At 44.1% G+C, this 22,469-nt stretch overlaps 1 protein-coding gene across 11 annotated transcripts in view; it reads left to right on the top strand.

Moving 5' to 3' along the window:
- Nucleotides 1-22,469, top strand: part of LOC112245979 (focal adhesion kinase 1) — a 203,041-nt gene that overhangs the window by 101,371 nt on the left and 79,201 nt on the right. For all 11 annotated transcript variants that reach the window (XM_042295177.1, XM_042295174.1, XM_042295172.1 and 8 more), the window contains 2 exons: nucleotides 841-1,007; nucleotides 16,736-16,823. In XM_042295177.1, coding sequence (XP_042151111.1) covers nucleotides 841-1,007; nucleotides 16,736-16,823 — 255 coding nt within the window. The remainder of the gene's footprint in view (nucleotides 1-840; nucleotides 1,008-16,735; nucleotides 16,824-22,469) is intronic.

Genomic DNA, 22,469 nt, shown 5'->3' with positions numbered 1-22,469 from the left:
CAGACGGGCCACTGCCACTTTACACTGGCAGACGGGCCACTGCCACTAGGCAGACGGGCCACTGCTCACTTCAGGCAGAGTCATTGGGCAGAGAACTGGAAGGATAGGCTGCCAAAGGAAGTGTTGGCTTTGGGGATGACCAGTGAGATATACGGGAGCCACTGGGTGCTGCACCAGTGAGCAGATAAGGCGGGATTTACCACTGCCTGGAGCCAGCATAAGATAACATCACTCACACAGAACGGTTGTAAGAGCCTGTCTTCTCTTCACCTCTCAGTAGAAGGGATTCTATGTCTGTTATCTATATGTGTTTACTGTGTTTTGTTGTCTGTCTCCAGAAAATGTTCTATTCAGTGTCTTAAATTGTGTGTACTTTTTCTGCATTCAACATCTTTGCCTTTACATCAAGGGTTGTTAACACAGTGTCCAAATCATTGATATCAAAGAATCACCAGCTGCAAGAGCGACATCATTGATATATACAGAGAAAAGAGTCGGCCCAAGAATTTAACTCTGTTGCATCCCCATAGAGACTTCCAGAGGTCCGGACAACTGGCCCTCCGATTTGACACACTGAACTCTATCAGAGAAGTAGTTAGTGAACCAGGCAAGGCAGTCATTTGAGAAACCAAGGTTGTTGAGTCTGCCGATAAGAATATGGTAATTGACAGTCGAAATCCTTGGCCAGGTCGATGAAGACGGCTGCACAGTACTGTCTTTTATAGATGGCGGTTATGATATCGTTTAGTACCTTGAGCGTGGCTAGGTGCACCCATGATCAGCTCGGAAACCAGAGACTACTGTCTCTTAACTCAACTCTCCTGTGGTCTGTCTCTGCAGGGGATCATCCAGAAGATTTTGGACATCCACAAGGTGAAATGCGTGGCGTGCTTTGGCCTGCGTCTCAGCCACTCCCAGTCCGGCCAGGTCCACTGGCTCCACCCTGATATGGGTGTGTCCCATGTGAGGGAGAAGTATGAGCAGAACCGTTCCCTGGAGGAGTGGAGGTAAGCAGACTGTATGTGTGTGTGTGTGTGTGTGTGTGTGTGTGTGTAAACCAATGGCCCTTAGACAATGACAACACGTCTGTCTGCCCTTGTTGTCATGGAGATATGCAGCAGTTGGTGCCAATGCAACACCTTTTAATGTGTGTGTTTGTGTTTCACTGCTTCAATTGAATGCCTTGGTAGGCACAAACAATATAGTTTTTCATTGTCAAGTGGAGTTATGTGGTCATTCATTCTCCCATTAAGATAAAACCAACACATTGTCTGTGTGACCTATCTGTAAACGTCACATGAAATATGTTCTGAACACAGAATTCAACATGGCTTCAGTATGAGCCACTCAAGAACCTCTACAGCGTGCATACTGTAGTACGCTGTTTTGCATTCAGAATGGCCCCATTTCGTTGAACATTATAAACATCTTAAGTTTCGATTCTGACTTGGATCATCACTCGAGGGATTTCACAGTCCAGCCTAAGTTACTGTCAAATGTTCCTCCTCGAATCTCCACACTTCAATCCTAAGAATGGGAGTCTGAGGTAGTTTTTCTGGCTGTCTTTGAGTCTGTGGCTGCGTCCCAAACGGCACACTATTCCCAACACAGTGCACTACTTTTGACCATAGCCTATATAGGAAAAAGACTGCCATTTGGGACACAGCCTGAGTGTTACATGGCTCTGCTATGGATGGGTAACTACCCTGACTTAAATCTGTTCACAAAGGACTGTCTGGCTTTACTCACCCATTATGATTGGACCAGTGCCACTGACTAGGATACCTTGTTGTGAGTTTTCTATCGTGATGTGATTTCATATCCCAGAGTTATTTATTTCTGTATTTCTCACTCTCTCTAGTTTGTGATAGAACTCAGGTAGAAATGGGAAGCAACAAGAGTTCAGTCTCCCTCCTTCAATCGCCCTCCCCCTCTTCCCTCCCTCCTTTACTGTTCCACAATAAGCAAACTGAGGAGCTGTGTGTGTGTGTGTGCGCGCGCACGTGTGGGCAAACTCTCTTGCTGCATAGAAATGGCTCAAGAGTTTGTTGACTCTACTTAGAGTGGAAATCTTAAATTACCTCACTCCACTGGACTGCAGTGCTCAGCTCTATGCACAGAACAACTCTTCTCACAGCCCAACACAGAACAGCACTTCTCACAACACAGAACAGCACTTCTCACAACACAGAACAGCTCTTCTCACAACACAGAACAGCACTTCTCACAGCCCAACACAGAACAGCTCTTCTCACAACACAGAACAGCACTTCTCACAACACAGAACAGCTCTTCTCACAACACAGAACAGCACTTCTCACAGAAAAGCTCTTCTCCCAACACATAACAGCACTTGTCACAGCACAGAACAGCTCTTCTCCCAACACAGAACAGCTCTTCTCCCAACACAGAACAGCTCTTCTCCCAACACAGAACAGCTCTTCTCACAGAACAGCTCTTCTCACAGAACAGCTCTTCTCCCAACACATAACAGCACCTCTCACAACACAGAACAGCTCTTCTCACAGCACAGAACAGCTCTTCTCACAGCCCAACACAGAACAGCTCTTCTCACAACACAGAACAGCTCTTCGCACAGCCCAACACAGAACAGCTCTTCTCACAGCACAGAACAGCTCTTCTCACAGCACAGAACAGCCCTTCTCACAACACTGAACAGCTCTTCTCACAGCCCAACACAGAACAGCTCTTCTCACAACACAGAACAGCTCTTCTCACAACACAGAACAGCAGAACAGCTCTTCTCACAACACAGAACAGCTCTTCTCACAACACAGAACAGCTCTTCTCACAGCCCAACACAGAACAGCTCTTCTCACAGCCCAGCACAGAACAGCTCATCTCACAGCCCAGCACAGAACAGCTCATCTCACAGCCCAGCACAGAACAGCGCACACCTGTTCAATGGGGGACATAAAGCCTTTATTTATTCTTTATTAAGTGTGTCTGTGCTTGTCGCGCATCTGGGTTGTATGTCCATGTGTGTGAGATTTCCGGAACCTCAAACAATGTTAACTGGTTATAGTCTAGTTAGACAGACAGAGAGTTCCCCCTAATTACACTGCATGATGCCCCCAGGGTTGGTTTAGTCATCTGAATGTTCCTGCCCTAGGAGTGAGGGATGTTGAAACACTGTCTTTCTGTGATCATCAGTGACACACACCTTTCTCAAAAGGAAAAAAATCTAACCCCGAGGGCCCTGTGTGTGTGTGTGTGTGTGTTTGTGTGTTCGTTCCAGAGGGCCTTTAGCTCACCCAGGAAGCTGGCATGTCAGGAGGATGATGTCATCCTCATATTAGCCTGTGGTTAACCCAATGCAGATGTCTTTCTTTTCCGTCCACCACCTGTATGAATGACAGGCCTATTGTGGACTTGTCTAAAGGTGTTGTAAGTCATGGGGTTGGTTTGGACTTTGATGTCAGTGTTTTGGTGGTGGTGGAGCTCGGTGCTGAACAGTGTGTGTGTGTGTGTGTGTGTGTGTGTGTGTGTGTGTGTGTGTGTGTGTGTGTAGATTCGGGTTTCCAAAGGTGGTCATTACTCTATTTGCAACATGTGCACCAAGTCTTTAAAGAACAACCAAGTTAAATCATTCAGTGAACTAAGTTCAGATTTTCATTTGCCAAAGTCAGATTTCTTCTGCTATTTACAGCTGAGACTTTTTCCTGAAACACCCCAACTGTGTAACAATGAAGGGTGAGCCCCCTCCCATAGAAAAATATCTAATGAATATCCAGAAAAGGACAACTAGTCGTAAAACAATAACAAAACTATACCAATCTATTGCTGTCATAACACAGAGCAAAACCCAACTAAGTGCAGGTGGGAGTCTGAATTTGTGGAGAATATTGAACATGAAACTTGGGAGGCAATCTGTAGAAATGACTGTTAAACACTCAAATACATGTAAAGATGATCAATGAAAATCACCCGGACGTGCTTTCTAACTCCAGACAACATGGTGACGATAAGACCAGGAACAACCAGTGAATGCTGGAGAAAATGTATGGAATTATTAGCAAATGACCTAGATATTTTCTGGTCTTGTCCTAGATTAATTAAATTCTGGGATGATGTTTTTGCATTTTTAAACAATATATTTAAATGGTCCCTGGCAAAGAACCCAGAGAATGCTATACTTGGAGTAATTCCTGAGCGGTTTCAAAATGCCTGCCTGTTAAATATACTTTTGTCTGCAGCAAAGAAATTAATTACAGCACATTGGCTAAATAAGGACATTCCTACCGTAGAATAGTGGACTTGTGGAGTAAAAGAAAGGTATTTAAATGGTAAAGATGACCTATAAAATAAAACTGCAGACAGATGTATGTGGAAAAAAGATAGGAACTGCTCCTTGTAAGTAATATTGCCTGGTCATAAGACTCATTAGTCTTGAAACAACCAAACATGACAAACAGGATTACTTGTTTTTTGTGTTGTTGTTATTATTATTTGGTTTTATAACATTTTTATTTAAATTTGGGACTTAATTGTATAGTTATTTGATTTGTTATATAACCGTTTCTGTCTCAGAAGACCAGAACCTTAATAATATTCATCATATTTACTTCACCAACACTAATTACCACTTCCTGATGGGACGCCCCCAGGTGGTGAAGGTAGGAAACAACACCTCCACTTCGCTGATCCTCAACATAGGGAACCCATAAGGGTTCATGCTCAGCCCCCTCCTGTACTTCCTGTTCACCCATGACTGCATGGCCATGCACGCCTTCATCAACTCAATCATCAAGTTTGCAGACAACACAACAGAAGTAGGCCTGATTACCAACAACGACAAAACAGCCTTCAGGTAGGAGGTGAGGGCCCTGGTGGAGTGGTGCCAGGAAAACAACCTTTCCCTCCATGTCAACAAAACGAAGGAGCTGATGGTGGCCTTCAGGAAACAGCAGAGGGAGCAGCACCCTATCCACATCGACGGAACCGCAGTGGGGAAGGTGGAAAGCGTACACATCACTGACAATCTGAAATGGTCCACCCACACAGACAGTGTGGTGAAGAAGGCACAACAGCGCCTCTTCAACCTCAGGAGGCTGAAGAAATGTGGCTTGTCACCTAAGACCCTCACAAACTTTTACAGATGCACAATTGAGAACATCCTATCGGGCTGTATCACCGTCTGGTACGGCAACTGCACCGCCCACAACCATAGGGCTCTCCAGAGGGGGGTGCGGTCTGCCCAAAACATCACCGGGGGCACACTGCCTGTTCTCCAGGACACCTACAGCACCTGATGTCACAGGAAGGCCAAAAAGATCATCAAGGACATCAACCATTCGAGCCACGGCCTGTTCACCCCACTATCATCCAGAAGACGAGGTCAGTACAGGTGCATCAAAGCTGGGACCGAGAGACTGAAAAACAGCTTCTATCTCAAGGCCATCAGACTGTTAAATAGCCGGCTACCACCTGGTTACGTAACCCTGCACCGTAGAGGCTGCTGCCCTATATACATAGACGTGGAATCAATGGTCACTTTAATAATGGAACACTAAGTCACTTTAATAATGTTTACATGTTTACATGTTGTTGTGGGAGAAAGAAAGACAGAGAGAAGGGAGACTAGAGGGAGAGGGTATGTTCAGAGACGCATGGTTTGACTGTAATAGTGAGTGAGAGAGATTCCAATAAAGCCCTTTGAATTTAATTGAAATTGAGAGAGAGAGAGGCACAGAGACACATGGTTGTCATTAGTATGCCTACTCTTGTCTGTGGAGACAACCAGGGGAGACAACCAGGGGAGACAACTAGGGGAGCATTCTTTTATTTCTTCTCATTCTGTTGCTTTTCGTCTCGTTATGCCGTCTGCCTTTGATTAGCTGAACTGTAGGCTTTCATCTCTTAGTGACGTTTTAGATCACACACTGTGCACCTCTGACTATTCCTTTTTCAGATCAAATAACCTCACCCTTCCCCTTGTGTGTGTGTCACTGAGTAACTTGGAAGTGTTTGCATTAGAGCTGTTATAGCTTGAACTATATACTGTATGCTAGCTCCTGAAATGGGCGGCAGGTAGCCTAGTGTTTAGAGTGTTGGACTAGTAACCAAAAGGTTGAAAGATTGAATCCCCGAGCTGACAAGGTAAAAATCTGTCATTCTGCCTCTGAACAAGGCAGTTAATCTACTGTTCATAGGCCGTCATTGAAAATAAGAATTTGTTCTTAACTGACTTGCCTAGTTAAATAAAGGTTAAAAAAAAAAACATTTAAAAAATAGGTGTGGCTCTGAAATAGCCGAATCCACGAATATGAAGGAGTGTCCACATACTTTTGTATATGTTGTGTATCTGTATAAAGCCTTTCACACCAACCAACATGCACACTGCAACATAAACCAACCAGGCTGTAGTGATGTCTACACACAAGGTAAATCTAAAAATAAAAAAAGTTAAACATTGTTGGGGTACAATATACATATTATCTTTGCTTCTGTGGACTGTATTGTGTGATAGCTTTGTGACTTATTGTGTAAAAACACAAAAAAGCTCAGTTGGAGATGATCCTATCAACGGGACCTGAGCAACTGTAATATCTTATGTTTCTCGGAAACTTGGCCGAACAAGGACATGGATAATATACAAGCAGCTTCTTCTTCTCTGCACCAGCAGGACAGAACGACAGTGTTGGGTCAGGAGGGGTGGTGTGTCTCCCTTTGTTAACAACAGCTGCTGCATGATCTGTAATATTAAGGAAGTGTCGAGGTTCTGCTCTCCTGAGTTAGAATACGTCATGATAAGTTGTAAACTGCACTATTCATAGCTGTCTATTTACCACCACAAACCGATGCTGACACTAAGACCGCACTCAACGAGCTGTATAGGGCCATAAGCAAACAACAACCAAACAACAAAGTATTCATACCCCTTGACCTTTTCCACAAAATTGAGATTTTGTCACTGGCCTACACACCCCATAATGTCAAAGTGGAATTATGTTTTAAGAGAATTTTACAAAAAAATGAAAAGCTGAAATGTCTTGAGTCAATAAGTATTCAAGCCCTTTGTTATGACAAACTAAATACGTTCAGGAGTAAATAACAATCTTAACAAGTGACATAATACCTTGCATGGACTCAGTCTGTGTACAATAGTAGTGTTTAACATTTTTAAATTACTACCTCATCTCTGTACCCCACACATACAATTATCTGTAAGGTCCCTCAGCCGAGCAGTGAATTATTTCAACCACAAAGACCAGGGAGGTTTTCCAATGCCTCGCAAAGAAGGGGACCTATTGGTAGATGGTGTAAAAATAAAGCAAACAGATATTGATATCCCTTTGATCATGGTGCAGTTAATTACACATTGGATGTGTAATTAAGGATCAAGGATTTCACCATGAGGCCAATGGCAAAAATCCAACCCAACACATCACTGAGTACCACTCTTAATATTTTCAGGTTTTTTAGGATAAAAAGAAACTGAATAAAGCTAAGCACAGGAAAATCCTGCTTTCCAAAAGACACTGGGAGACAAATTCACCTTTCAGCAGGATATTAACCTAAAATGCAAGGCCAAATATACACTGGAGTTAATTTCCAAGAGAACATTGAATGTTCCTGAGTGCCCTAGTTAATTTGATCTGAAATCGCTTGAAAATCTATGGCACGATTTGACAATGTCTGTCTAGCAATTATCAACAACCAACTTGACAGCGCTTGAAGAATTGTTATAATAATGTGCGAATATTGTACAAACCAGGTATGCAAAGCTCTTACAGACATACCTAGAAAGACTCACAGTAATTGTTGCCAAATGTGATTCTTACATGTATTCACTCAGGGGTGTAAATACTTATGTAAATTAGATTTCTCTATTTCATTTTCAAAACATTTGCTAAAATATATAGAAACATGTTTTAATTTTGTCATTGTGTGTAGATGAGTTATAAAAAAAAATGTATATATTAAAAATAAAAATAAAAACATTTTATCAATTGTGAATTCAGACTGTAACAGTTTTTTGGGGAATAAGTCAATGGGTATGCCTACTTTCTGAAGGCACTGTGTCCCAACCAGAAGCCATAGATTACAGGTCACATCCAATCTGAGCTAAAGGCTAGAGCTGCCGCTTTCAAGGAGCGGGACACTAACCCGGACTCTTATAAGAAATCCCGCTACACTCTCTGACAAACCATCGAATAGGCAAAGTGACAATACAGGACCAAGATCAAATCCTACTACACCGGCTATGATGCTCGTCGGAAGTGGCAGGGTTTGCAAACTATCATGGATTACAAATGGAAACCCAACCACAAGCTGCCCAATGACGCACACAATCATGCCAAACGAGTGAAATGTAGTCTACAGTCGTGGCCAAAAGTTTTGAGAATGACACAAGTATTAATTTTCACAAAGTCTGCTGCCTCAGTGTCTTTAGATATTTTTGTCAGATGTTACTATGGAATACTGAAGTATAATTACAAGCATTTAATAAGTGTCAAAGGCTTTTATTGACAATTACATGAAGTTGATGCAAAGAGTCGATATTTGCAGTGTGGACCCTTCTTTTTCAAGACCTCTGCAATCCACCCTGGCATGCTGTCAATTAACTTCTGGGCCACATCCTGACTGATGGCAGCCCATTCTTGCATAATCAATGTCTGGAGTTTGTCAGAATTTTGGGGTTTTTGTTTGTCCACCCACCTCTTGAGGATTTATCACTAGTTCTCAATGGGATTAAGGTCTGGGGAGTTTCCTGGCCATGGACCCAAAATACTGATGTGATGTTCCCCGGGCCACTTAGTTATCACTTTTGCCTTATGGCAAGGTGCTCCATCGTGCAAAAAAATTCATTGTTCGTCACCAAACTGTTCCTGGATGGTTGGGAGAAGTTGTTCTCAGAGGATATGTTGGTATCATTCTTTATTCATGGCTGTGTTCTTAGGCAAAATTGTGAGTGAGCCCACTCCCTTGGCTGAGAAGCAACCCCACACATGGATGGTCTCAGGATGCTTTACTGTTGGCATGACACAGGACTGATGGTAGCGCTCACCTTGTCTTCTCCGGACAAGCTTTTTTCCGGACCCCCCAAACAATCAAAGGGGATTCATCAGAGACTTTACCCCAGTCCTCAGCAGTCCAATCCCTGTACCTTTTGCAGAATATCAGTCTGTCGCTGATGTTTTTCCTTGAGAGAAGTGGCTTCTTTGCTGCCTTTATTCACACCAGGCCATCCTCCAAAACTCTTCACCTCACTGTTCGTGCAGATGCACTCACACCTGCCTGCTGCCATTCCTGAGCAAGCTCCTGTACTGGTGGTGCCCCAATCCCGCAGCTGAATGAACTTTAGGAGATGGTCTTGGCGCTTGCTGGACTTTCTTGGGTGCCCTGAAGCATTCTTCACAACAATTGAACTGCTCTCCTTGAAGTTCTTGATGATCCGATAAATGGTTGATTTAGGTGCAATCTTACTGGCAGCAATATCCTTGCCTGTGAAGCCCTTTTTGCACAAAGCAATGATGACGGCACATGTTTCCTTGAAGGTAACCATGGTTGACAGAGGAAGAACAATGATTCCAAGCACCACCCTCCTTTTGAAGCTTCCAGTCTGTTATTCGAAACTCAATCAGCATGACAGAGTGATCTCCAGCGATCTCCTGTGTTAACGACAGAATCACTGACATGATGTCAGCTGGTCCTTTTGTGGCAGGGCTGGATTTTTTTTAGGATTCAGGTCATTTGCATGGCAAAGAGGGACTTTGCAATTAATTGCAATTCATCTGATCACTCTTCATAACATTCTGGAGTTTATGCAAATTTCCATCATACAAACTGAGGCAGCAGACTTTGTGAAAATTCATATTTGTGTAATTCTCAAAACTTTTGGCCATGACTGTATACTCACTTTAATGCAAGCAACAAGCAACACTCGCTGCTACCAAGTGGCTATAGTGGATAACGCCCTTGCCCCGAAGTTAGCATCAGATAGCCTCGAGCCAGGCGCATCTCTTGGCTAGCAAACAAAATTACTCCAGCTACAATACCTCTTTTGCCAATTGGCCTGGACCCTTTGTTGACACGGAGCTCCGAAGATCCATCAGGACTTGTCTGCCGACGTAATTCTGTCCGTTGTGCTCTTCGCCGGACGTTGGTGAAGACGATACTGCTAGCACCGGCCCGCTATCTTTATGAACGCCGTGTCTTCCGCTTGTTAGCGTAGTAACGACTTCCTAGCGGCTTCCCTGTTTCTATCGCTGTTCACTGGACCCTATGATCACCTGGCTACATAGCTGATGCCTGCTGGAATGTTCATTAATCACAGTACTCCTTTTAGTTTATTTAGTTTATCTGTCGGCCCCAGCCTCGAACTCAGGCCCTGTGTGTAGTTAACTGACCCTCTCCGCCCATTCTTCGCCATTTACCTGTTGTTGTTGTCTTAGCTGATTAGCTGTTGTAGTCTAACTCATTGTTGTCTTAGCTAGCTCTGCGGTGACCTCACCTAGCATAACTAGTGCCTCCAGAGATGCAACCTCTCTCATCGTCACTCAATGCCTAGATTTACCTCCACTGTACCTACACCCTACCATACCCCTGTCTGTACATTATGCCCTGAATCTGATCTACCACGCCCAGAAACCTGCTCCTTTTATTCTGTCTCCAACGCACTAGATGACCAGTTCTGATAGCCTTTAGCCGTACCCTCATCCTACTCCTCCTCTGTTCCTCGGGTGATGTAGAGGTTAACGCAGGCCCTGTGTATCCCCAGGCGCTCTCATTTGTTGACTTCTGTAACCGTAAAAGCCTTGGTTAACATCAGAAGCCTCCTCCTTAAGTTTGTTTCAGTCACTGCTTTAGCAAACTCCGCCAACCCTGATGTCCTTGCCGCGTCTGAATCCTGGCTTAGGAAGGCCACCAAAAATTCTGAGATTTCCACCCCCAACTACAACATTTTCCATCAACTGTCAAAGGGGGAGGAGTTAGCCTGCAAAGTTCTTTCATACTTTCCAGGTCTATGCTCAAACAGTTCGAGCTTCAAATGTAAAAAATTAATCTCTCCAGAAATAAGTCTCTCACTGTTGCCGCCTGTTATAGACCCCGCTCAGCTCCCAGCTGTGCCCTTGACACCATATGTGAATTGACTGCCCCCCATCTATCTTCAGAGTTTGTTCTGCTAGGTGACCTAAACTGGGATATGCTTAACACCCCGGCCTTCCTACACTCTAAGCTAGATGCCCTCAATCTCACACAAATGATCAAGGAGTCCACCAGGTACAATCCTAAATCCGTAAACATGGGCACCCTCATAGATATTATCCTGACCAACTTGCCCTCCAAATACACCTCTGCTGTTTTCAATCAGGATCTCAGCAATCACTGCCTCATTTCCTGTGTCCGTTATGGGTCCGCGGTCAAACGACCACCCCTCATCACTGTCAAACGCTCACCCGGGTATCCTGGAAGGGTATTGACCTCATCCCATCAGTAGAGGATGCCTGGTTGTTCTTTAAAGTAACATCCTCACTGTTACGTTCCCCAGTTTATGTGTTGTAGTTTGTGTATTTGCATGTGTTTATTTCAGGAAATGGCTTCCTGAAATCCCTCAAGCAGCTGATTAGTTGACTCCATGGCTAATTGGAGAGCTGACCCTGCCCCCTCGTCAAGACGCAGCTGTCTCCAATTACCCATTCATTCAGAAGCTATATAAAAGCCAGTGTTCTGTTCAGGAGGGAGATCATTGCTGGGAGGTCATTGCAGAGAGATTGAATGTGATAGAGATTCATTGCTGGGAGGTCATTGCTGAGAGAGGAGGCTGATGGCTGTGGATAATTTACTATGTTAGTTGTTGGTAGCAGTTGGTATGTTCTGTGAGTTTGTTGCTCAGATAGAGCTTATTTGATGTCCTTTGTTTCTTAGTTTGTTTGAGAAATGATTTGTTCTACTGTTTCATTTGTTCCCAGGGGGAAGGGGAAGGCACCTAGGGAGTGCTTAGGCAAGAGGCCCGCGGGCATACATATACCCGTAGTATATTCACTGTCTAGGCACACTAGGTAAGACCTGGGCGGACCACCCCCTGTATTTTGGTTAGGGCACCAGGTGGTGCTAAATTAGGTAAGTATTGGTTAGGCAGGTAAAATAGGAGAATGGGCTTTGAGATTTACTTTCTTTGCTTTGGTTCCATCCAGCCCCTTCTCTCCATTATTACCGTGTAAAGGAATAAAGTCCTTGTAAACGGTACCACATTCTGCCTGTTGTCATCCTTACTCACGCCTACGGTCCATACCTTTTTCACTTCACGGAGAGTTGAGTTGTAGCAGGGTGTTGCGTTCCCTCTTCATAGAGGCGTGCGTAACACTCACCATCTTAAATAAGCATGCCCCTTTAAAAAAAATAGAACTAAGAACAGATATAGCACTTGGTTCACTCCAGACCTGACTGCCCTCGACCAGCACAAAAACATCCTGTGCCGTACTGCACTAGCATCGAATAATCCCCGCAATATGCAATTTTTCAGGGAAGTCAGGAACTAATACACTATGTCAGTTAGGAAAGCCAAGGCTAGCTTTTTCAAACAGAAATGTGCATCCTGCAGCTGTAACTCCAGAAAGTTCTGTGACACTAAAGTCCATGGAGAATAAGAGCACCTCCTCCCAGCTGCCCACTGCACTTAGGCTAGGAAACACTGTCACCACAGATAAATCAAAATATTTGAATAAGCATTTCTCTACGGCTGGCCATGCTTTCCTCCTGGCTACCCCAACCCTTGCCAACAGCTCTGCAACCCCTGAAGCTACTTGCCCAAGCCTCCCCAGCTTCTCCTTCACCCACATCCAGATAGCAGATGTTCTGAAAGAGCTGCAAAATCTGGACCCATACAAATCAGCTGGGCTAGACAATCTGGACCCTCTCTTTCTAAAATTATCCACCGCCATTGTTGCAACCCCTATTACTAATCTGCTCAACCTCTCTTTCGTATCATCCGAGATTCTTAAAGATTGGAAAGCTGCCGCGGTCATCCCCCTCTTGAAATGGGGTGTCACTCTAGACCCAATCTGTTACAGACCTATATCCATCCTGCTCTGCCTTTCCAAAGTCTTCAAGAGCCAAGTTAACAAACAGATCACTGACCATTTCAAATCCCACCGTACCTTCTCCGCTGTGCAATCCGGTTTCCGAGCCACGCTCAAGGTACTAAACGATATCATAACCGCCATCGATAAAAGACAGTACTGTGCAGCCGGCTTCATCGATCTGGCCAAGGCTTTCGACTCTGTCAATCACCATATTCTTATTGGCTCAACAGCCTTGGTTTCTCAAATGACTGCCTCGTCTCGTTCACCAACTACTTCTCATATAGAGTTAAGTGTGTCAAATCGGAGGGCCTGATGTCCGGACCTCTGGCAGTCTCTATGGGGGTACCACAGGGTTCAATTCTCGGGCCCACTCTTTTCTCTGTATATATCAATGATGTTGCTCTTCCTGCCAGCGACGTCGTTTACGAAATAGCCTCCAACACTCTACTCAGCAAACTGGATGCAGTCTATCACAGTGCCATCTGTTTTGTCACCAAAGTCCCATATACTAACCACCACTGTGACCTGTATGCTCTCGTTGGCTGGTCCTCGCTACATATTCATCGCCAAACCCACTGGCTCCAGGTCATCTATAAATCTTTGCTAGGTAAAGCTCCGCCTTATCTCAGCTCACGGATCACCATACCAACACCCACCCGTAGCACGCGCTCCAGCAGGTATATCTCACGGGTCATCCCCAAAGCCAACACCTCTTTTGACCGCCTTCTCTTCCAGTTCTCTGCTGCCAATGACTGGAACGAATTGCAAAAACGCTGAAGTTGGAGACTTATATCTCCCTCATTAACTTTAAGGATAAGCTAGCAGAGCAGCTCACCGATTGCTGCAGCTGTACACAGCCCATCTGTAAATAGCCCATCCAACCAACTACCTACCTCATCCCAATATTTTTTTGCTCTTTGCACACCAGTATTTCTACTTGCACATCATCATCTGCACATATATCACTCCAGTGTTCATTTGCTAAATTGTAATTACTTCGCTACTATTGGCCTATTTATTTCCTTATCTCCTTACTCCATTTGCACACATTTTATATAGATTTTTCTATTGTTATTGACTGTACTTTTGTTTATTCCATGTGTAACTCTGTTGTTTTTTGTCACACTGCTTTGCTTTATCTTGGCCAGGTTGCAGTTGTAAATGAGAACTGGCCTACCTGGTTAAATAAAGGTGAAAAAAAAAAATGAAAACATACATGACTGCACCAGCTGTTCTGGACAACTGTGCTATCAGTGTGAGTAAACCCTTTAAACAGGTTTAACATTCACAAGGCCGCAAGTCTAGACGAATTAACAGGACGCGTCCTTAGAGCATGCACTTACCAGCTGGCAAGTGTTTTCACTGACCTTTTCAACCTCTCCCCAACACTCTCTGTAATACCTACATGTTTCAAGCGGACCACCACAGTCCCTGTGCCCAAAAACGCCAAGGTAACCTGTCTGAATGGCCATCTCCCCTAGGCAGACATGTGGCCATGGAATACTTTGAAAGGCTGGTCATGGCTCACATCAGCACCATCATCCTAGACACCCTAGACCCTCTCCAATTCCCAATTCACATACTGCCCCAACAGATCCACAGAAGATGCAATCTCTATTGCACTCCAAACTGCCCTTTCCCACTTGGACAAAAGGAACACATTTACATTTTATTAATTTAGCAGACGCTATTATACAGGAGCAATTAGTGTTAAGTGCCTTTCTCAAGGGCACAACGGTAGATTTTTCACCTAGTCACCTCCGGGTGTGCAACCAGAGACCTTTTGATTACTGGCCCAATGCGCTAACTGCTAGGCTACCTGCCGCCCTGTGAGAATGCTGGTCATTGACTACAGCTCAGCATTCAACACCATAGAACCCTCCAAGCTCTTCACTAATCTAAGGACCCTTGGACGGAGTACCTTCTTCCATATGTTTGGGGAGTCTACCCTCCTTGCTTGGTCCATGAGTTTTGGTGGGCAGCCCTCTCTTGGCAGGTTTGTTGGGGTGCCATTTTCTTTCCATTTTTTTTATAATGGATTTAATGGTGCTCCGTAGGATGTTCAAAGTTTTGGATCTTTTTTTATAACCCAACCCTGATCTGTACTTCTCCACAACTTTGTCCCTGACCTGTTTGGAAAGCTCCTTGCTCTTCATGGTGCTGCTTGCTTGGTGGTGCCCTTTGCTTAGTGGTGTTGCAGATTTTGCAGGTGTTGCAGACCTTTCAGAACAGGTGTATGTATATATACTGAGATCATGTGACACTTACATTTCACACAGGTGGACTTTATTTGAATACTTTTGCAAGGCACTGTAAATAGTTAGTCTGGGTAGATATTTGATTAACTATCTGCATTTTCCCTTTTTGCACTAATTTTTTTTTTTTTTTTTTTACTCATCACATGTTACTGTTTGTTATCTGTCACTTTCTAGTTAGATGTACATACAGCTTTTTCCTCAATTTCCTCGTACCCGTGCATATCGACTCGGTACTGGTACCTTGTACATAGCCAAGTTATTGTTACTCATTGTGTATTCATTATTACTTTTACTATTACATGTTTTACTTTTCCATTATTTCTTTATTTTCTTTAACTCTGCATTGTTGGGAAGGGCCTGTAAGTAAGCATTTCACTGTTAGTCCACACTTGTTGTTTACAAAGAATGCGACAAATAAATACAAATGAATATAACATTTGATTTGATAACTGTATATAGAGTTCCAGCTCTGTGACTAGAAGACTGGTGTCTACTGTAGCTCTGTGACTAGAAGACTGGTGTCTACCGTAGCTCTGTGACTAGAAGACTGGTGTCTACTGTAGCTCTGTGACTAGAAGACTGGTGTCTACTGTAACTCTGTGACTAGAAGACTGGTGTCTACTGTAGCTCTGTGACTAGAAGACTGGTGTCTACTGTAACTCTGTGACTAGAAGACTGGTGTCTACCGTAGCTCTGTGACTAGAAGACTGGTGTCTACCGTAGCTCTGTGACTAGAAGACTGGTGTCTACTGTAGCTCTGTGACTAGAAGACTGGTGTCTACCGTAGCTCTGTGACTAGAAGACTGGTGTCTACTGTAGCTCTGTGACTAGAAGACTGGTGTCTACTGTAACTCTGTGACTAGAAGACTGGTGTCTACTGTAACTCTGTGACTAGAAGACTGGTGTCTACTGTAGCTCTGTGACTAGAAGACTGGTGTCTACTGTAACTCTGTGACTAGAAGACTGGTGTCTACTGTAGCTCTGTGACTAGAAGACTGGTGTCTACTGTAGCTCTGTGACTAGAAGACTGGTGTCTACTGTAGCTCTGTGACTAGAAGACTGGTGTCTACTGTAACTCTGTGACTAGAAGACTGGTGTCTACTGTAGCTCTGTGACTAGAAGACTGGTGTCTACTGTAGCTCTGTGACTAGAAGACTGGTGTCTACTGTAGCTCTGTGACTAGAAGACTGGTGTCTACTGTAGCTCTGTGACTAAAAGACTGGTGTCTACTGTAGCTCTGTGACTAGAAGACTGGTGTCTACTGTAGCTCTGACTAGAAGACTGGTGTCTACTGTAGCTCTGTGACTAGAAGACTGGTGTCTACTGTAGCTCTGTGACTAGAAGAGCTAAGAGTACAAAACCCCTGGTCCCTTCTGTGTTACATGCTTCTGTGTTTTGTCTAAACAGTGACATATTCCTCCTCTCTAGATATGAGCTGCGTATTCGCTACCTTCCAAAGGGATTCCTGCACCGCTTCAGTGAAGACAAACCCACACTCAACTACTTCTACCAGCAGGTGAGACAGACAAACAAAAAAAGAATGTAATCAAGTGTGATTAATCACAAATTCAGAAATTACTTTCATTTGAGCAGTAATTTAAGATTTTTTTATACAAAAAGCTTTACAAGAATATTGATGTCTTGATTTTGTTGAAAGTAACGTTTGTGAAATCAGGTGAATTAGTAAAGCACACTTTCTTTAACCTCAATGTCAACTTTGACATCACATTGTTGTTTTTTGCTGTATAGATGATATATTTGGGATGTTTTCAGTGCATTGTGAATGCTTTCAGACAATGCGATTAATCTCTATCAAAAAAACAAGTGCACTAAAATTACAAAAAGCAAACGAGTTAGCTGATGAACTCTGGCAGCCCTAAAACCCACACACCCCACAACATTATCCATGGGAGTTCATTAACAGAGAGACAGCCTGGTTTCTAACAGGCCATTGACCACGCTATTTCAAAGCATACTTGGCTAGGCCTATTTATTCAACAACACTGTAACCGCAGGCATATAGCACTTCTAACAGTGTGTGTATGTGCAGCCATGTGTGCAAATTGTGTGTGTGTGTCTGAGGGATCCAAGCCTTTACTGTGTGTGTGGGAGTGTATGGGTGCAGTAGGGGGGAAGTATTAGGAAGTAACACAAGGTGTGTAGCCACCCGCGGGGCTGTAGAAGCAGAGAGGTGAACTGGGTTAGTGAGCCTAGGGGGGCTCTGCCTGGTGTCTGGCGCTCTGGGGAAGAGTCACTCCCTCCCATCCAGACGGGGGAGAAAAGAGGCCATTTTTTACAGCAGTGAAAAACATTTGGGCTCACTTGTGAGTTTTACGCTTGTGGTTTTAAAATTCAAAAGGCACTTGCACATCTGAGCTATCTTTGTTTTAGGTGCATGGTAACAGTTGGATAACATGAGAGTAAATAGAGGAAACTCGCACACTGCTTTGTTAGTATCACTGCTTTGCTAGTATCACTGCTTTGTTAGAATCACTGCTTTGCTAGTATCACTGCTTTGCTACTATCACTGCTTTGCTAGTATCACTGCTTTGTTAGAATCACTGCTTTGCTACTATCACTGCTTTGCTAGTATCACTGCTTTGCTACTATCACTGCTTTGCTAGTATCACTGCTTTGCTAGTATCACTGCTTTGCTAGTATCACTGCTTTGCTAGTATCACTGCTTTGCTAGTATCACTGCTTTGCTAGTATCACTGCTTTGCTGGTATCACTGCTTTGCTAGTATCACTGCTTTGCTAGTATCACTGCTTTGCTGGTAGCACTGCGTTGCTAGTATCACTGCTTTGCTAGTATCACTGCTTTGCTGGTATCACTGCTTTGCTGGTATCACTGCTTTGTTAGTATCACTGCTTTGCTAGTATCACTGCTTTGCTAGTATCACTGCTTTGCTGGTATCACTGCTTTGCTGGTATCACTGCTTTGCTAGTATCACTGCTTTGCTAGTATCACTGCTTTGCTGGTATCACTGCTTTGCTAGTATCACTGCTTTGTTAGTATCACTGCTCTGTTAGTATCACTGCTTTGCTAGTATCACTGCTTTGTTAGTATCACTGCTTTGCTAGTATCACTGCTCTTGCTGGTATTACTGCTTTGCTAGTATCACTGCTCTGTTAGTATCACTGCTTTGTTAGTATCACTGCTTTGCTAGTATCACTGCTCTTGCTGGTATCACTGCTTTGCTAGTATCACTGCTCTTGCTGGTATCACTGCTTTGCTAGTATCACTGCTTTGCTAGTATCACTGCTTTGCTAGTATCCCTGCTTTGCTGGTATCACTGCTCTTGCTGGTATTACTGCTTTGCTGGTATCACTGCTTTGCTGGTATCACTGCTTTGCTAGTATCACTGCTTTGCTAGTATCACTGCTTTGCTGGTATCACTGCTTTGCTGGTATCACTGCTTTGCACTGCTTTGCTAGTATCACTGCTTTGTTAGTATCACTGCTCTGTTAGTATCACTGCTTTGCTAGTATCACTGCTTTGTTAGTATCACTGCTTTGCTAGTATCACTGCTCTTGCTGGTATTACTGCTTTGCTAGTATCACTGCTCTGTTAGTATCACTGCTTTGTTAGTATCACTGCTTTGCTAGTATCACTGCTCTTGCTGGTATCACTGCTTTGCTAGTATCACTGCTCTTGCTGGTATCACTGCTTTGCTAGTATCACTGCTTTGCTAGTATCACTGCTTTGCTAGTATCACTGCTTTGCTGGTATCACTGCTCTTGCTGGTATTACTGCTTTGTTGGTACCACTGCTTTGCTGGTATCACTGCTTTGCTAGTATCACTGCTTTGCTAGTATCACTGCTTTGCTAGTATCACTGCTTTGCTGGTGCCACTGTTTTGCTGGTTTCACTGCTTTGCTAGTTTCACTGCTTTGCTAGTATCATTGCTTTGCTAGTATCACTGCTTTGCTAGTATCACTGCTTTGCTGGTACCACTGCTTTGCTAGTATCACTGCTTTGCTAGTATCACTGCTTTGCTGGTATCACTGCTTTGCTGGTATCACTGCTCTTGGTGGTATCACTGCTCTTGCTGGTATCACTGCTTTGCTAGTATCACTGCTCTTGCTGGTATCACTGCTTTGCTAGTATCACTGCTTTGCTGGTGTAACTGCTTTGCTGGTATCACTGCTTTGCTGGTATCACTGCTCTTGGTGGTATCACTGCTCTTGCTGGTATCACAGCTCTTGCTGGTGTCACTGCTTTGCTGGTGTCACTGCTTTGCTGGTGTCACTGCTTTGCTGGTGTCACTGCTTTGCTGGTATCACTGCTTTGCTGGTGTCACTGCTTTGCTGGTATCACTGCTTTGCTGGTATCACTGCTTTGCTGGTATCACTGCTTTGCGGGTATCACTGCTTTGCTGGTATCACTGCTTTGCTGGTATCACTGCGTTGCGGGTATCACTGCTTTGCGGGTATCACTGCTTTGCGGGTATCACTGCTTTGTTGGTATCACTGCTTTGTTGGTATCACTGCTTTGCTGGTATCACTGCTTTGCGGGTATCACTGCTTTGTTGGTATCACTGCTTTGCTGGTATCACTGCTTTGTTGGTATCACTGCTTTGCTGGTATCACTGCTTTGCGGGTATCACTGCTTTGTTGGTATCACTGCTTTGCTAGTATCACTGCTTTGCTGGTATCACTGCTCTTGGTGGTATCACTGCTCTTGCTGGTATCACTGCTTTGCTAGTATCACTGCTTTGCTAGTATCACTGCTTTGCTGGTAGCACTGCGTTGCTAGTATCACTGCTTTGCTAGTATCACTGCTTTGCTGGTATCACTGCTTTGCTGGTATCACTGCTTTGTTAGTATCACTGCTTTGCTAGTATCACTGCTTTGCTAGTATCACTGCTTTGCTGGTATCACTGCTTTGCTGGTATCACTGCTTTGCTAGTATCACTGCTTTGCTAGTATCACTGCTTTGCTGGTATCACTGCTTTGCTAGTATCACTGCTTTGTTAGTATCACTGCTCTGTTAGTATCACTGCTTTGCTAGTATCACTGCTTTGTTAGTATCACTGCTTTGCTAGTATCACTGCTCTTGCTGGTATTACTGCTTTGCTAGTATCACTGCTCTGTTAGTATCACTGCTTTGTTAGTATCACTGCTTTGCTAGTATCACTGCTCTTGCTGGTATCACTGCTTTGCTAGTATCACTGCTCTTGCTGGTATCACTGCTTTGCTAGTATCACTGCTTTGCTAGTATCACTGCTTTGCTAGTATTCCTGCTTTGCTGGTATCACTGCTCTTGCTGGTATTACTGCTTTGCTGGTATCACTGCTTTGCTGGTATCACTGCTTTGCTAGTATCACTGCTTTGCTAGTATCACTGCTTTGCTGGTATCACTGCTTTGCTAGTATCACTGCTTTGCTAGTATCACTGCTTTGCTGGTATCACTGCTTTGCTAGTATCACTGCTTTGTTAGTATCACTGCTCTGTTAGTATCACTGCTTTGCTAGTATCACTGCTTTGTTAGTATCACTGCTTTGCTAGTATCACTGCTCTTGCTGGTATTACTGCTTTGCTAGTATCACTGCTCTGTTAGTATCACTGCTTTGTTAGTATCACTGCTTTGCTAGTATCACTGCTCTTGCTGGTATCACTGCTTTGCTAGTATCACTGCTCTTGCTGGTATCACTGCTTTGCTAGTATCACTGCTTTGCTAGTATCACTGCTTTGCTAGTATCACTGCTTTGCTGGTATCACTGCTCTTGCTGGTATTACTGCTTTGTTGGTACCACTGCTTTGCTGGTATCACTGCTTTGCTAGTATCACTGCTTTGCTAGTATCACTGCTTTGCTAGTATCACTGCTTTGCTGGTGCCACTGTTTTGCTGGTTTCACTGCTTTGCTAGTTTCACTGCTTTGCTAGTATCATTGCTTTGCTAGTATCACTGCTTTGCTAGTATCACTGCTTTGCTGGTACCACTGCTTTGCTGGTATCACTGCTTTGCTAGTATCACTGCTTTGCTGGTGCCACTGTTTTGCTGGTGCCACTGCTTTGCTAGTACCACTGCTTTGCTGGTACCACTGCTTTGCTAGTATCACTGCTTTGCTAGTATCACTGCTTTGCTAGTATCACTGCTTTGCTGGTGTCACTGCTTTGCTGGTATCACTGCTTTGCTGGTATCACTGCTCTTGGTGGTATCACTGCTCTTGCTGGTATCACAGCTCTTGCTGGTATCACTGCTTTGCTGGTGTCACTGCTTTGCTGGTGTCACTGCTTTGCTGGTGTCACTGCTTTGCTGGTATCACTGCTTTGCTGGTGTCACTGCTTTGCTGGTATCACTGCTTTGCTGGTATCACTGCTTTGCTGGTATCACTGCTTTGCGGGTATCACTGCTTTGCTGGTATCACTGCTTTGCTGGTATCACTGCGTTGCGGGTATCACTGCTTTGCGGGTATCACTGCTTTGCGGGTATCACTGCTTTGTTGGTATCACTGCTTTGTTGGTATCACTGCTTTGCTGGTATCACTGCTTTGCGGGTATCACTGCTTTGTTGGTATCACTGCTTTGCTGGTATCACTGCTTTGTTGGTATCACTGCTTTGCTGGTATCACTGCTTTGCGGGTATCACTGCTTTGTTGGTATCACTGCTTTGCTAGTATCACTGCTTTGCTGGTATCACTGCTCTTGGTGGTATCACTGCTCTTGCTGGTATCACAGCTCTTGCTAGTATCACTGCTTTGCTAGTGTCACTGCTTTGCTAGTGTCACTGCTTTGCTAGTGTCACTGCTTTGCTGGTGTCACTGCTTTGCTGGTGTCACTGCTTTGCTGGTACCACTGTTTTGCTGGTATCACTGCTTTGCTGGTATCACTGCTTTGTTGGTATCACTGCTTTGCTAGTATCACTGCTCTTGCTGGTATCACTGCTTTGCTAGTATCACTGCTTTGCTAGTATCACTGCTTTGCTAGTATCCCTGCTTTGCTGGTATCACTGCTCTTGCTGGTATTACTGCTTTGCTGGTATCACTGCTTTGCTGGTATCACTGCTTTGCTAGTATCACTGCTTTGCTAGTATCACTGCTTTGCTGGTATCACTGCTTTGCTAGTATCACTGCTTTGCTAGTATCACTGCTTTGCTAGTATCACTGCTTTGCTAGTATCACTGCTCTTGCTGGTATCACTGCTTTGCTAGTATCACT

This window comes from Oncorhynchus tshawytscha, linkage group LG13 (genome assembly GCF_018296145.1).
Source record: "Oncorhynchus tshawytscha isolate Ot180627B linkage group LG13, Otsh_v2.0, whole genome shotgun sequence".
In the NCBI taxonomy this organism is placed as follows: Eukaryota; Metazoa; Chordata; class Actinopteri; order Salmoniformes; family Salmonidae; genus Oncorhynchus; species Oncorhynchus tshawytscha.
Note: the sequence above shows the minus strand (reverse complement) of the source record. Positions and strands in the feature narration are given on the sequence as shown.